This window comes from Pseudopodoces humilis, chromosome 9 (assembly GCF_049639895.1).
Source record: "Pseudopodoces humilis isolate 2021_Gansu_Grassland_sample_001 chromosome 9, ASM4963989v1, whole genome shotgun sequence".
In the NCBI taxonomy this organism is placed as follows: Eukaryota; Metazoa; Chordata; class Aves; order Passeriformes; family Paridae; genus Pseudopodoces; species Pseudopodoces humilis.
In genome coordinates this window covers 32,254,444-32,270,330 of record NC_142208.1, presented here as the reverse complement: position 1 = coordinate 32,270,330, position 15,887 = coordinate 32,254,444, and the positions used below count along the sequence as shown (strand labels likewise).

Sequence of the window (15,887 nt, the reverse complement as noted above, 5' to 3'; positions counted from 1 at the left end):
TTGTCTAAGTCCTTCAATGTTAGCAGCTCTACAGTTACTGAGAGAGAATAGTTTCAGAAAGATGTAAATCCAAATGATCTCGAAAGACAAAATATATAAAAATGCTATTACTGTCTAGTGAGACTGCACATATTTTTGATTTATATTTCTAAATATTTCACCAGAAAAAAAATGTTACAGCATACAATGCATGTTCCTATGAACATTAAACAAGCTATTAGGAAACACACTGGTTATTTCTAGTTACCGTGAATACATTCTGGGGGCTGAGGAAAAGCATTTCTTCAGCTTTTTGTGTATCCAGCACCAGCTCAGGGAAGTCAGACAGCTGCTTTCAAAGCAGACTGGGCTTCCAAGTGAGCTTAGCTTGGTAGAAGAACTTGAAATGTGTCTCTCACCAGAAGATTTTCAAGTGGAAATGCAATAACATGTTAATTAGAAAAGTCTTTACACAGCAAAAGGCTCCTAAAGAACAATAACTCTGTAGTTCATGTAAGCCTTTTCTAACACAATCTTTACATGGGGAAAAGAAAATATGAAAGAAAGAACAACAGCATAGAAAAGATGATATAAAACGTTGTATTTGAGTATTTCCCAAGTAGTGATGAAACCCTTCAGTGGAAATCTGCTTTGATCACCAACCAGAACAGAACTAGAGACACCTGACATTGACAGTGTCATTCTCCCCTGGTAGAAAACCTGCAAGATCTGGTATCAATTTTAAATGACAGATTATTAGAGAACCATGAACTGATACACAAGATTAGCATATGATCAAGTCAAAAATTAAATTCAGGCACTTTTTAATACATTCTCAATATATGTCTTTTCTTCAGGAAAGCTCATATGCAACATTTGATACTGAAGTTGTTGTTCCAGAACAGACTGGATGGACTAAGAGCATAAAAAGGTAAAAAACACTTAAAAATACATATTGAGTACATAAAGCAGCTTAAAAGCTCAGAAAGCCTCATACTGAGGCTTTGAGCATTGCCCACACCAGCTCTGCAGCCTGTGCCCACAGTGCCCAACGCAGAATTGCCATTTATGACCTCCCACAAATGCCTGTCCCAAACCAGAACAAGGGCTGGGGAGCACAGGCAACTCTGAACAGCTCCTGGACAACAGCACAGCACTTCTCATTCCTAACCAAACATCTGAGCTCAGAGCAGCAATGGAATCAGGCTTGAGGGGAGGAAATAATGCAAGGCTGGATGGGGCTTGGAGCAGCCAGGGACAGGGGAAGGTGTCCCTATCCATGGCAGGGGTGGCACTGGATGGGCTTTAAGGTCCCTTCCATCCCAAACCATCCTGTGACTCTCTAAGTTAACTCTCCACAGAATCAGTATCCAGAGTAGGCAATGATCCCCACACAGGTACCTGTCCTCTTAAAACAACAAGGAAAGTTACTCAGGGGTTGTAATTGATTTGCGCACATATTCCTCCACAGAATTTTGTATACAAATACAATACATGATTTATTTCTTTCAAAACTCTGTACAAAATACAGCATAAATAACAAAGACGTTAAATATTTACAGCTGTAACATTAGTTAAAGGCTTGACCTTTCTTTATTGAGAAAAAAGGCTCGTCAGCTCCTGTTGAATAGCTGATGAGGATGTTCAGGTTGTTTCCTGGACTCAGGCATCCCATATCAGACTGTGAGGAATCACATTCATCTCATTTTCTCCTGGTTATTTTTTCAAATTGATACCTGACACGATTCTACACAAAGAGAGAGTCTTTTTACATAATCCTGGATATCCAGCCCTTAACAGTCCTTCAAAGAGCTCTGCACTTTCCTCCACAAAGGGTTTGCTTCTGGCACTGTATTGAATCAGTTAAGTATTGCCAGTCCTCAGCCTCACACAAAACTGCAGATGCCAAGCTGAGAGTGTCTCAAACCAGGAGATCATAAAACCAAAACTAAACCCTGTTTTCTGTGGACACTCACGTGAGCAAAGCAGATTAAAACTCAGCAGCCAAGGACACGGTGATCAGTATTAACTCAAGCATTTTGCAGTGTGGTTATGATTATTTTAGATTCACAAATAGACTGTGTTGAGCGGAATAACTGTAGTTAAATGTTGTGGTCTGTAGTTTTAATTCTAATCTAAATTTCCCCAGCTGCTTTAATTCAGCTGAAAGAAAGCCTGCAAGCAAATCTGAAATGTATTAATAATGATAATAATTAATAATAATATTGCTAGAAGAAAACTTCAGAAACCATCTAGTCTACCTTCCTACTCTTGTATTTTTGAAAATCTCAAAGCTCTTGCTCAAACTGATATGGGAGGGGCTTTTTTACTGGCATAAGGATAATCACCACAATAATTCTTTGCCCATTAACAGGCAAAGCGTGTATACAGAGGGATTAATTCACTAAAGCAGTTACTTCCCTTTGAAGTCAGAGAACTTTTTAATAGTGCTTTTCATCCTTGCTTGTTTCTTTGTCTAAGGCACTGCTTGTTTTACAAATCCCACTTGTTAAGTGTCACTTGCCCTGGTTTTGCTAGGAAATCCTCTGGGAGTCTCAGCCTATAACATTCTAAGCTCCACTCAGAGTGAATCATCAGTGAAAGGCAAGCTTTAAAAATGAGATTCTTCCAAGTCAGCCAAAACCAGAAAACCAATCCTTCCCTCCCCAAAACACTTGAAACAGATTGCCAATTACAGCAATTAGGATGATTTTTCATATATTAAGCTTCCTGTCTCTTGATTATTAGTTAATTAGCTCTCCAGCACTGAAGAGGTTTCTGCTGTAAATAAAATGTCTAATTTTAGAGTAAACAGAGACAAATAAAAAAAACCAAATACTTCCCAACCCCCTGCCCCTTTTTTCTCTCTTAAAAAAGGAAAATACTGTGCTAGAGAACCACTAAGTTCCAGAAGCAAGGAATTCTAGGCTTTAACAGTTGTAACAGTTTAACAGTACCTCCCTTTAAAGTTTGTGAAATGCATTGAATGTGGAAAGGCCACTGTGAGGTAGTATCACACACTCCCATTATCCAGCTTCTATCTGTCCTTTTGCAGAACTACTAGAGCTTTTTTAACCCCATTTCAGAAAGATTTCAACTCAACCTTTTATGAAAGGAGAACTATAAATAGGCTCTTAGATTAAAACCCTTAACAGCTGAGAAGGGAGGTGGATATTATCCGCCTTTCAGGAGTACAAATTGGGGCTGCAAGGGCTTAATTACAAAGATATCCTTAAGAACACACTGAAGGCTGCTATAAAAATGACTCCAATTACAGCAGCTCCACAGACATCACTCCACCTGGGAGAGAGGAAACCACCACTTCCCTCTCTTTGCACCCCATGCTAATGCAGGCAGCACATCCCAACTGCAGCTCCACGCCACACATCAGCTCTGCTGCACGTGGAGAGTTCCCTTCTCCCAGGTGGATTATCAGGAATGCCAGGGATTTGGATTCCTTTGTTTTTAACTTCGAAGTCTCCAAGTGGAGATGAACTGCTGGCATGACCTAAGGGAGCTAAATCCACTGCTGGGAAGTCTCTCAGGCAGAAAGAAGTTTGGATTTGAATGTGGAATTCATGGTTTCACATGAATTACTCACTCTCCTGAAATGGGGAATTCGTGGTTTTCCCTATGAATTCACTGTGATGATGTATTCTTATTTATGATGTCATCAATGCCTTCTGCAATTATAAATAAATTCACAATCAGTGTTCAGGGAAATAATTTTCATATACCGTCAAGAAAGTCCTTATGGTTTCAGTACTCCTGTGCTAAGAATTTTGCAATTGTGCTCAACTGGATATTTGAAGTTCCTTCATATATCGTACCTAAAATCAGAAGAAAATAAAAAAAAACCAAAAGAACACAGTGAATTTATGAAGAGAGACCAAAATATCATCCTAAAGTCCAGTTAGAACCCTTACAATTATGAAATGAAGCTTTACTGTGTGAGTGCTAGCACACCACTGTAATTAGTTATATAGTATTATAAGCGTTCATATTTTATTGCCTGTAACAATTAAAGCACTTTTCTGGCTGGCACCACATAATGCAAAGACATTTTCCTGAAAAGCAATTCCTAAATAGCCAACAAAAATGAGGAAGTTCAAAATGCTATTATAAATGAAAACCAAAGGAGAATATTGTTAAAAATATCAAACTGTTGTGTCCAAGGATTATCCTGATAAACAAGAAATCCTTGAAAAGAAAACTCCATATGGATTCAGATCTTAAAGACAATTGAGGTATTTTCAATTATTTTATTTCTTTTTACAGAAATTTTCTTAACAGAATGGGACACAGCATTTGTGTCTGCATTTTGTTGGTATCTAATGAAATATTTTAACTAGCCTTGCATGTACATACATTTATACCTAAAGTTTTATATCTGAGCCTTTGAATTAGTGTTGATACAAGTCTCAGGCAAAAAACATCCTGAGAAAAAAAGCCAGCCCTTCTCCCTCAAACTTTAACAGCACTAAAGCTCCAAGAGATACTTGGTAAGAAAGTGTCACTCACCTATCTTGCAGTCACGGTAGTACTTCTCTATTGGGTAATTTTTGGTGAATCCAACACCTCCCATCCATTCAATGCATTTACTGGTTGTCAGTGTTGCAACCTACGGAGAGAGTTTCAGAGTTACAGCATTCAACTTCATGGCAATGGTGGTGAAACTTAAACTTTGTACCTAATTATTAGCAAAACAGGGAATAAAGCAGTGACTAGAACAAGAAGAAAGAAGGATGCGTGTTTTGGTATTCACCTTCAGCAAGCCATTTTAGAATAAAAACAACAAATCAGAGGACATCAGGAGTTTACTAATTGTTACAGCAACAGTTTCTATGCTGCCCTGTACAAAAGTCCAGCAGTGGTATCCAACACAGCAATTACAAAGAGGGAGAAGTCATCTAGTTTTGAGTCATTTTAAGACTCACAGATGTGACCAGCAGAGCTGAAATGGTCACAAATGAACTCTTTACAGTGCCATTTCTCATGCCACAATAAGATTTCTGAGAAAATTAAATCTTTCTAGATAAGTGAAAATATTAATTCACTTTCCTCTTTTAGTGTTGCTGGTTGGTTTTAAAAATTTTATTTAGGGGCATGAGCAGCTTATTCATTGGTGACTTACTTTAGATTCTGTGCGTTGGACTGAGAAACACAGAATGTTTGGGCTGGAGGGGATCTTAAAACTCATCTCATTCCAACCCTGCTGCAATGGGCAGGGACACCCTCCCCTAGCCCAGGTTGCTCCAAGCCCCATCTGACTTGGCCTTGAACACCTCTAAGGATGTGGCATACGAGATAAAAGTACATGCAGAGATTTCACAGCAAAGATGAATTAGGAGTTACAGAGTGGGTAACAGAAGCAGCTTCAGCAGCTTCAGCAGTGGAATGAAGAAGTGAGGGAGCTGCAGGTACCTCAGCAGTGAAGTATTTGGCCATGCTGGCCTCCTTGATGGCCGGCCTGCCTGTCTCTGCCAGCCGTGCCGCGTTGTAGGTCAGCAGCCTGGCCGCCTCCAGCTGCGTGGCCACCTGGGCAATCTGGTGCTGCATCCCCTGCAACAGCACCACAGCACTCAGACAGAGCCACAGCCCCACTGGAGCAACCAGCAACAGCCACTCTGCTCACCACGGAACGGACCTGCACTCTAAAATAAAAATGTGAAATCCAGGTGGGAAGTAATTCCCTGTTCCTTCTGTGTTTATCGCCAGAGGCTGGGAAAACTCCTGGGACACTCAAGTGCTTCCAGGAACTGCAGTCCCATTTTCCCCTTTTCTGTCCTTGGATTCAGGAGCCCTGGGGTTCCTTTTGCCTGACTGGCTGGAGAGAGGGTTACCTATTCAAACCCAGGAATATAAAGGAAAATTTTATCTCCATCTTAGCATCCTCCTCAGGATTACAAAGGCATGAGGAAGTCAGAGCTGCGTTTGCATTTGCAGCTGTTCACTGAGACAAAATCAGGTTTGACTCCCTAATGAGCTTAACCAAGGAAGACTTGTAAACAAATATTTCTTGAATAAAGTGGAGAACTAGCAAGGTGACAACTCCTTTCTTTGTCCCAGAGGCACAAGACAAGATTAAGAAGCAGCTTAAAGGTACAGAGGACACAACTGAGGAATGGATTCAAGGGGAAGGAAAGAGGTGATGGAGCTCATATCTGAATGGTATTACAGAAGAATGGGTTTATTTAAGAACACCCAAATATTATGATCATTGAAAATGAACATTTAGTAGTCTAAAACACAATGAAATCTTTCATCTTATTAGAACATTAACACCATTCCCTCAGATCTGCAGAAATATATAGGCAGGTCAAAAATACCAAAATGATTTGGCAATTATAAATTCCATTTCCCATTCAAAAGACGTAGTTCCAATCATTTCCTAGGTATCTATGAGTGCTTCCTAAAATTTGCATAAATTATGAGTAGTGCTAATGTTCCTTCTCTTCAGCTGAGATGTAGGTTTCTTTTAACAAGAAAATTACTATAGTAATTACAATTATGTAGCTCCCTTATTAAACTATACATCATTTTTGCAACAAAGAGTCCTTTTTGCTGTAAGAAACAGATATTATAATGAAAACTAAATGTCTTTGTACAACACAGGAAATCTAATAATTCAATCAGTTTTCCTCATCTTTTTATCATTTCTAGTGTCTCCAGAAAAAGCCCTTCCCCTACACCTCATGAAAGGGTATAAAAACCTGAGCACATTCAGTATAATGTGATATTAAAACCAGAAGGGAGTTCCATGTGGATTATTTTCAAAGATGAGTTATCAAGCAAAAGGACTATGTTAATATTTTTCATTTTTCAGTTATTTGTGTGGCACTTGCATAGGCACACAGCACTGAATTGATGGATCTTAAGTGGCAGATGAACGTTCATCCAGAATTTTTTTTTTAAATTCTTCTCAAATATTGAGGAAGAAAGACAAGACATGAAGTGGAACGTGAATTATGCAAATCATAATACTAATTTTACTCTTTTTTTGTGGTCACTATTCTTTCCTGGAGGAAACATCCCATGTGCCCATTAACAAGTACCTGGAAATCAAACACGCTTTTCCCAAACTGGACTCTCTCCTTTGTGTAGGGAACTGTACGGTCAAAACACCCCTGGGCCAGTCCCAACATCTGCGAGGAAAAATAAGGATATGGTCAGAAAAAATGGATTCTTTGAATGCACCTAATGGAGATGATAATAATTGGTCATTTTCTGGTCAGGCAGATTGATATCCAAGAGAAAAGTTGTTTTCTTCCTACCTAGATATTGCTAAAACTTCTATAGAGAATTCTAGGAGCCAGAATTTTACAGCTATCTGACAAACTGAGGTGAGTTATAATAAAGAAAAGTTTGAGGAAAAAAAAATCTATTACATGCCCATTTTTTACCATAGGCAAGTATTTGTGAATACACTACCACTCATTTTTTGAGCAAAACTTATGGGTCAACTGCAATTGCAAAAATATTAAGTAGTTTTCTTTTGGAAAATTCATAATTGCATAAGAAAATGACCGTAAACTGAAGATCTATAGATCTACATTACCCTATTAAAGGAAAAATAATCTGAATTATTAATCAAAACTATTTTCATAATCAAAATAATTTCTCATTTTCTAGAGGACACCAGACTGCCAGAATTAGCAATTTATTTCAGAAGTTAGAAACTTAGTGGAGTGGAAGCAGAGATAACAGTTCTTGCACTATCTTCCAACTCTGCAGAACAATTGTACAAGAATTTAGATCAATTTTGTCTTTCCACAAAGGCACAAGCAGTAGAATGTCACATCAGGCAGCTGAGAAAAACTGCCTTTAATGATGTAGAACAGCAAAAAACTGATACATAGGAAAACAATAAAAGAAAATATTGCAGTCTGCTGCTAATCAGCCCCATTACCAGATTTGTCATCTCCTTATAGAAATTATAAGGACGAAGCACATCAACTTCAGCACCTGTAATAATATTGCAGCTGCCTTGCACTAAAACCATCTGAAACTGTTTTCAAAGCCACAATTACATTTTATAAGATCTTCATTATCTTTTAAAACGATTACTGCTGCAAAACTAAACTCAATACCACAGGGCTTTAGAGCTGCTGTTCTTGTCAAGTCCATTTCTCTTAATTTGAAGGTGCCAAGAAAGCAGTAACTAAGATATAACAACTACCTGACCTTAACTTTTAATTAAGGTGTAACTTGGAGTAATTAAGAGTAAAATCCAGACCATGTATTTTACTGCCAGAGCCTTTATATTATTTATATCTCTGGGAACAATGGGGCCCACAGCCCTTTTTAAATGCCATATCAGACCAAGTTTAATCAGAGGTAATCTTTAGAAATGACTGAAAAGCCAGCCCAATTATCAGCACAGTGTACTGCCATGTGGAAAATCTCAGCTTCATGAAGATCATTTCTTCTGCTCTGTATGCAAACCAAGGCAAAAGATAAAGAAGACTGGTAGTACAGAAATACGGCACAATAAACAAAGAAAAGATGACTTTCAAAAGTAAATTAAAAATATAAAAACTTTTCACAAGTTATTTTATTCTGCAGCTGAACCTGATTTCCACTGAGATCAGCAGCATTCTGACATCCAAACTGACTACAGCAAAATATAATATTTTGAAATAATTTCAAGGTCAGTAAATATTTTCCCTTAAGATGCCATACAGTGCAATTTTCAAACACAACAATGAACTGGATCTGCTAGAGAAAACATTAATTTTAAAAATAAGTTGATTTTTAAAAATAAGTTGTTGGGAAAACATCAGTTAACACTAGGTTACATTTGCACGCCCCATACAATCCCAGCTGGAAGCATTAATATTATACATTTCAGTGTGTTCACTGAATTTCCAAAGTTAGTTTTCTTTGTAAAATAAATTTTCATAGTGGAAAACAAGAATGTGGACATGATTCAGTATCAAAAAGTTAACGACCAAAGATGAGCTAATTGCCATTTAATGTTTTTTTAAGTCTGTTACTTATGTCACTCCAGGAGAATTTTCCCACTGGCAGATGTTCCCATCTTCACCGTGACTTTGCTACAGGAACAGTGACATCTAGTGGCAATTGAGCTTTTAATAAAGTATTTTCTAAACTGCTTTAAATATTCCACAAATTTCAGTCCAAACTCAAATTATATCCTGGCTGTGCTCAGTAATAAAGCAAATCACCCACCTGGGCAGCAATCCCTATCCTGCCAGTATTGAGCATTCCAATGGCGTATTTATAGCCTTGTCCAACTTGTCCCAGGATATTGCTCTCAGGAACCTAAAAAATAAAACCACCCAATTATTCCTGCTCTATTCTGCTTTGCAAGTACTGAAAGGGTTCACAAGTTTTATCAATTGCTCCTCAAAAGTGAAGGCATTAGACATAAACCACAATTTGATTCCTAGGATAACTGAATAGAGCATTCCCAGATTCACATGGCTATAAACTGACAATTGAGAAAAACATCAAAATTTAAGAAATCCAACCCCTCTCTAGACTTGTGTGGGAGGAAAACGTTAAAATATGCCCAACAATCAGTGTGTCTAAGGGAAAAAAATAGGGAATTTAGTTAATATTCCTTCCTTATGTGTAATCAGGTTGCAGTTGTGCACAAATTATGCTTCAATAGCTGAACTTACAATACCTTCACGTTGTCAAAGGTGACTGGGCAGGTGGAAGATGCTCGGATTCCCAGCTTGTCCTCCTTTTTCCCCACGTGAAGCCCCTCTGTGTTGCGATCCACTATGAAGCATGTAATTCCTCTGTATCCCTGGGGGGAATTAAAAACAAACAAAAACTGGTTTTCATACTAATATCCCTCAAAATCTACAGATTAGGGACAAACCTGATACTTGCCTATTCAGCTGTGCCATTTTTTCCTGGACATACTTTACTATAGAATACTTTCTAGTTTTCCATTTTGCCTTTTAGCAGCAGGAACTTGCCAGCTAACTCAGAAAGGTTGGAAAAATCTAGTCCTGTTACTCAGAACACCACCAGTGCTCTGCTCTCCATCTAAGCAACCATGACCCTGACATTTTTATTTGCCCTGGTTGGAGGAATTTATTAAATTGCTCACCAAGTTCTCAAGTTTTGTTGGGAAATATTTTTAAAGGTTTGCAGTCAGCTAGGAGAAGGTGCACAGAGTATTAACCTCTACCATCAGATTATTAATATAAAATCCAGTTTCATGTATCAGCAACTGTCACTGAAATGCAAGAATTCTGTAGCAACTTACTAAGGATGGGTCTGTATTTGCCATGACAAAGAAAACTCCTGCATCTTCTGCTAAGCTAATCCACGTCTTTGAGCCATTGATAATGTAGTAGTCTCCTTTCTTTTCAGCTCGAGTCTTCAAGGAAAAAGCATCACTGCCAGACCCAGCCTCCGAAAGACAGAAACTCCCTAGCTGTCAAGGGAAGGGAAAAAGCCAATATAATTTTCACAAATATAAATAAATCCTACAAGGAAAATACTTATAATCCAGCACAAGTCTCTTAAATTCAAACATTTTAACCTATTGCATTAAAGTAACTGAGCTTCAGCTGTGGAGATTAAGAATAGAAACACTGTGTAATTACACATCTCTCAAAGTCAACTGCTTTACAGTTCTTTTCCACAGTAAATTAAATTTTAATGAAACTAATAAGTGCCCTTCCACTTTTACCTCTCAGCTACTGATGACAGGATGTATCTATATCACCACAGATCTCAGCTCTAACCAGAAAGTTCAACACATATTTTCCAGAGCTGCAGACACACATTAGTCACTGAAAAAAAAATCCCTCTAACATTACTGAAAAAAAATATAGTTTTAATAGTTAAGTAAGACTTTGACTCACTGTGTCTTTAGATACCCTGGGCAGGTAAGTCCTCTTTTGTTCTTCTGTTCCATAGGTGGTAAACAACTTATTTGTTAGAGTGTTTTGGAGTTCACACACAAGAGCCACAGCTGGATCAACTTTGGCCAATTCTTCCACTGCCAATATGATTGAAAAAAATGAAGCTCCAGTTCCTCCATATTCTTCCCCAAGCTCAATACTCATCAGCTGAAATGGAAAAGGTGCAAATATATAAATTTGCTGGTCCTGATAGCTGGAAAGGCTAAAACTGAATCAAGGAATGAACACCAGCATGTTGGCAATGTAAGTCCTCAAGGCACAGAGGACTCCTGATTCTCTCCTCCATCAGCACCTGAAGTCATGACCTTTCCAGCATCCAATTATGCTTATCCAACTAAAAAAAAAAAGTGAGGGAGGGAAGACAAGGAACTAAAAGATAAGGTGAAGTATGTGGTATGGGGGAGATGGAAAAAAAATTACAGTAAAAGATGAATAGTGATAATGTTGTAAAGAAAGTTGTCATGTGATCGACAACTCCAAAATTTTTAATGATTCATTAGGTCATTTGAATTATATCCCTCAATCTTTTCATCTAAAAATATGAACAAGGCACAGATAGAGATTCATAAAATGATATTACTTTCCAAATAAAAGATTAGGTAAAAGAGTGCAGACCCCTTGCTCAAACAATCCCTGTACAACGGAGTCTTCCATTTTTGCATTCTCGTCCATTTTTTGCACAAAAGGCGCAACTCGTTCCTGGGCAAATTTGGTCACTGTAATGAAGAGAAGAAAGAAAATGTGTAAATATTCCAACAGTCTCCTTGGGGATCAGTATAACAGGAATGTGGTGTTTATGACAGGTTGTGCACGTGTTCTGGCTCTCCCAGAAAAGTAAGCAGCCCAAGTAATGCGAGGTGTAAAGCACAACTCCCCAAAAAAATCTCAATATTTGACTAGAAATAATTAAAACAAAATTTTAAGCGAAAATATCCCTTCTACTTAAAACATTTCTGAATTTTAACAACAGAGATAATAGCTACCCATGTCTTTGAGCATGGCCTCCTCTTCGGTGAATGTTTGAAGTGGAGCACAGACAAGACCATCACTGGCTATGTTTGGCTTAAGTTCTGATTTGGAAGATCTAAAAACACAGGGAGAAACCCTCCAAGGAGCCAAGTGTGTTGGCATGTGTCTTCTCAGCTGTTAGCAACAAACACAGAACATGCAAACAGTTAGATCTGTATGCAGACAGCAACATACAACTTCATATCATATACAGTGCTTTTATTTAGTAAACGATGAGGAGATAAAACTTGCATCTAATGTTCAGCTTGAAAGCTTTGGAGAAAATATAACCTCCCCCTCCCCTGTGTCCTAAAAGAAACGTCTTTTAATTACTTCCAGTTTTCTTTCTGGAAGTTTACTAACACAAGGTAATCCTATAAAGTATAAACAACCTTTTTTTTTAGTCAATTCTAATGTTTGCAGCACTCTCTGCAACTCTGCTGACAGTATTTATTTTTATAATGATTTTTTGTTGATAGTGTAACTAATAATTAATGTGTCTTATTTGGTTGATTTATTTTAAAAGCATGGGAAGGAACAAAGTGATTTATGCTTATGCTCCCCATTTATCCACAATATACAACAATGATTTCAAGAAGCACTGGCTATCCAATCAAAAGAGCAGAGGCTGAGCATTTTACTATGGGGAACAGTATTAAGCATATGTGGCAAAAGTCACAAAAATAAACAGAACAGTGGCTTTTGGGAAGAAGCTATACACAATGATTATCAGGACATACATAATGTGACAGCTTTGTCTCCCAGGGACCTAAAATCTTTTGTGTTCAAAGACTTAATTATCTCCTAGCAGGGTTTAGAAAGGTAAGTTTGGTATGAAGGCAAATATGCTTTCCAAACACAGAATAATTTCTTAGTTTTTTAAAGGAAGCTGACATAAAGGATCTGGCTCAAAAAGTAATGGGCCAGCAGTAGCTAAAATGTATTCCTGAAAAGCAGCAGTTTGACTCAAAATCAGCAGGACAGAACAATGGTTCTGCTCTCACAGCTCCCCAAATCCAGCCCACTCTGGGGCTGATGTCCACAGATCTGATCTTCGCTACAGATTTCTGTCACTTTTGCTATGCCAGTCTCAAGTGTGGAGACACAAATATCTCACCATGACAACTGCTGACAGAAACCCCCAGGAGAGATACAGCTGTGCCATAAAGTATATGAAAACACATGTCTGCCGACACACATTTTTGGCAGCATTCACTCTTAACCCCAGAGTGAGGAACAGACTGGCTGTTCCCTAAGCAGGCGCCTGTTTAGCTCCCAGAACACAGGGCAATTCCACAACACACATTGTGATGGCAGCATTCCTCAAAAAACAGCAGAAACTCTGGGGTCAGGAAGTAAAAATTCCTTTGATCCTTCTAATAATTCCCCCTCTTTCATGTTGGCTTTCAACACTTGTCATCTCCCTGGCTGAAGAACTGATGTAAAACACATCGATGAACTCTTGGAGACAACAAGCAAAAGTCTACTGTGATAAGGAAACTCTGATTTTGGCACAAACAGCTGTGTATAAAATAAAAACCAACAACAACAAACAGCCAGAAGTGGTAACAGAGAAGATAAATATTGCTGTGAACATTCAGTGTTTATTCACATTCAATACCCCTGGTGACATAAAACAACTACTGGTGAGCTGGGCTAAATTCTGAATTTTTTTGGATGGTCAGCAATAGCTTCAACACTTTCAAATGATGATGGAGTTAATGGAGTCACTATGGTTCTTCACAGAATAAAGAAAACATTGTTTGAATAGAGATTAAACCCCAGGCAACCATGTTCTGGAAGCAGTCAGCCAGGAATGGATTATTTGCAGAACACGTAGCCATGCTGGGATCACCTGACACCCAGGTGTGCAAACATCCACCTGCGCAAGTCTGTCCTTGGCAAGGTGTGGGAAGGAAAAACCTAAGTATAATCATGCACATTTCTATTTAACTCCATGCTGCTTTCTGAGCAGTGACAGGGCTACAAACCACACAGGCTTCCTGCTCCTTCCACTACTTCATTTCTGAGTACAAAGAAAAGAGGTTTTCCTCCATGGTGGCATAAATAAGGTGAATCAATGGGAATATAAAGCATAAAATCATAGAGTAGTCTGGGTTGGAAGAGACCTTAAAGCCCATCTAGTGCCACCCCCTGCCATGGGCAGGGACACCTTCCACTATCCCAGGCTGCTCCAAACCCCATCCAGCCTGGCCTTGGACACTTCCAGGGATGGGGTGGTCAGAGATTGAGTCCCTGGGAAATCTGTGCCAGGGCCTCCCCACCCTCACAGCAATCTGGGATTACCCCTCCTGAAATCATCCCAGGCTTTCCCTCCTTCCCATCACTTTCCCTGAGAGTGGCAGGGAAAAGTATTCTACCCCAGCAGAGGAAACAAAGGTTCAGACATTGATCAACCATGCTTTGGCACATATTTGTTTGAGACATGGCTGAAACAGTGCTGCAGGAGCAAAGGAATATTCCTAAAAAGGTCCTTGGAAAGTTTTAGAACCAGTGGGATGCATCCAAAGGATGGGATTAAAGCTGGTAACAGCCACACGAAGAGTAGCAACTCATAGGGGAATAATAGCCCAGTGTAGAAATTGTTTTAGCTCAACATTTAGATTTAAAAACTAAATAAATAATCAATGTCACTACAATATTGTGGACTTTTTTTTTTCTTAGAGGCCATGTAGTATCACTAATTTCAAGCAGTTATTTAAAGAGAATGTGCATTACTTAAATCCTTGGATGCTGCTTCCCTGCTTTTTTTTCCTGCTTTTCCTCTGTAGGTAGTGATTTATGCTCCTACCTGATTTGGACTGCTTGCCCTACTCAAAACTTGTTTTTGAGATTTGGTTGCTGATAACATTGATTTTTCTGTTTATCTCAATTCTTACTTCCACCTCATCTCTTTAAAAGATCGGTTCTCTTGGCTTCCTCCTGTTTGTTTTACAATCTTAAACAAGGTTTTAATGCTGTACCTGGCAGGAGCATTAAGATACAAACAGAAAAAAAAAAAACCAAACCCAAAGCAATGTTTTCCTCAGCTCACTTTGCTTGCCTTGGTGAATTCTGTACGTATATGGATGTATACTCCAGTATACATCCCAGCTGGTTTCCACACAGCTCTTATTTCCCAGCAGAGCAGCTTCCCAATGGGAAGCTTGCTTTCATTTCTGGGGTTGCTTTTCTTTATTTCAATTTATTTCCAGAACCACAACACACCCATGAGCTGCATGAGAAGGTCCCGTGCACAGCCAAGGCACGTGTGGCAAAAACACGGGGTCTCTGCATGTCTTGATCACACCTCCAGTGCCACAAGCGTGTCGAGAAAAACAAAGAATATTCCGAATTTAAAGGGACTCACAGGATCCTCCAGTGCAGCTCCTGGCCCCAACAATCCCACCTGGGCATCCCTGGAAGTGTTACCCGAACTCCCGGAGCTCCGACAGCCTCGGGGCCGTGCCCATTCCCTGGGGAGCCTGGGCAGTGCCAGCCCCCTGTGGGCTGAGATCAGCTTTGATCAGCTTTGATCGGCTTTGATCAGCTTTGATCAGCTTTGATCGGCTTTGCCTGATACAGAACTGAAGGAGACCTCAAAGCGCCTCTGTTGCCAGGACGGTGCTGCCTCCCCGCAACCATTTCTAAGACTCGCAAGAACTTTTCTTAGTACGGACTTGCCCAACACCGCCCCTCCACACACACATTCACAGGGCAGAAAGAGAAAAGGACTTTCCCCCATCACCCCCCAGGGCCTCGCAGAGCTGCCCCTGCAGCCCGACAGCTCGCGGCCCCACCGCTGGCACCCGCACCCGACACCAGCAGGCTCGGGAGCGCAGCAGAACTCGGTGTAGCTCTGCCGTGCCCCCATTCACCCCGTCCCGCCCTGAAGCGTCACCTTCGCACAGCCCCTGAGCCAAGCTCCCGCTGCCGCCGCCATTTTAGTGCCCGCCCCGTGACGTCAGGACCACCGCCCACGTGACGTCA

At 39.7% G+C, this 15,887-nt stretch overlaps 1 protein-coding gene across 2 annotated transcripts; it reads right to left on the bottom strand.

Annotated features, from left to right (window-relative positions):
* Positions 1–565: 565 nt before the first annotated feature.
* ACADSB (acyl-CoA dehydrogenase short/branched chain) lies at positions 566–15,868 on the bottom strand. 2 transcript variants are annotated; one of them, XM_005528862.3, is made up of 11 exons: positions 15,799–15,868; positions 11,873–12,032; positions 11,505–11,605; positions 10,830–11,036; positions 10,226–10,396; positions 9,632–9,757; positions 9,172–9,264; positions 7,035–7,124; positions 5,404–5,541; positions 4,501–4,600; positions 566–3,809 (listed from the first exon to the last, which is right to left on the bottom strand). In XM_005528862.3, exons 1-11 carry the CDS (start codon positions 15,838–15,840, stop codon positions 3,739–3,741), a joined length of 1,299 nt encoding a protein of 432 aa, XP_005528919.2. In that variant the 5' UTR covers positions 15,841–15,868; the 3' UTR covers positions 566–3,738. The 2 variants fall into 2 exon arrangements, with proteins under 2 accessions (XP_005528919.2, XP_087916006.1); XM_088059880.1 differs by lacking the exon at positions 15,799–15,868 and adding an exon at positions 15,268–15,400.
* Positions 15,869–15,887: the final 19 nt, after the last annotated feature.

Bases quoted from the DNA above. Each gene is read 5' to 3' on its own strand.
- ACADSB (XM_005528862.3), bottom strand. From the start codon at position 15,840: ATGGCGGCGGCAGCGGGAGCTTGGCTCAGGGGCTGTGCGAAG. The intron at 11,037-11,504 runs GTCTGCACTCTT...TTTCCATTTCAG, and splicing joins AGGGATTGTTTGAGCAAGGG to CTGATGAGTATTGAGCTTGG. The intron at 4,601-5,403 runs GTACCTGCAGCT...CTCTCTCCGTAG, and splicing joins CCAAATACTTCACTGCTGAG to GTTGCAACACTGACAACCAG.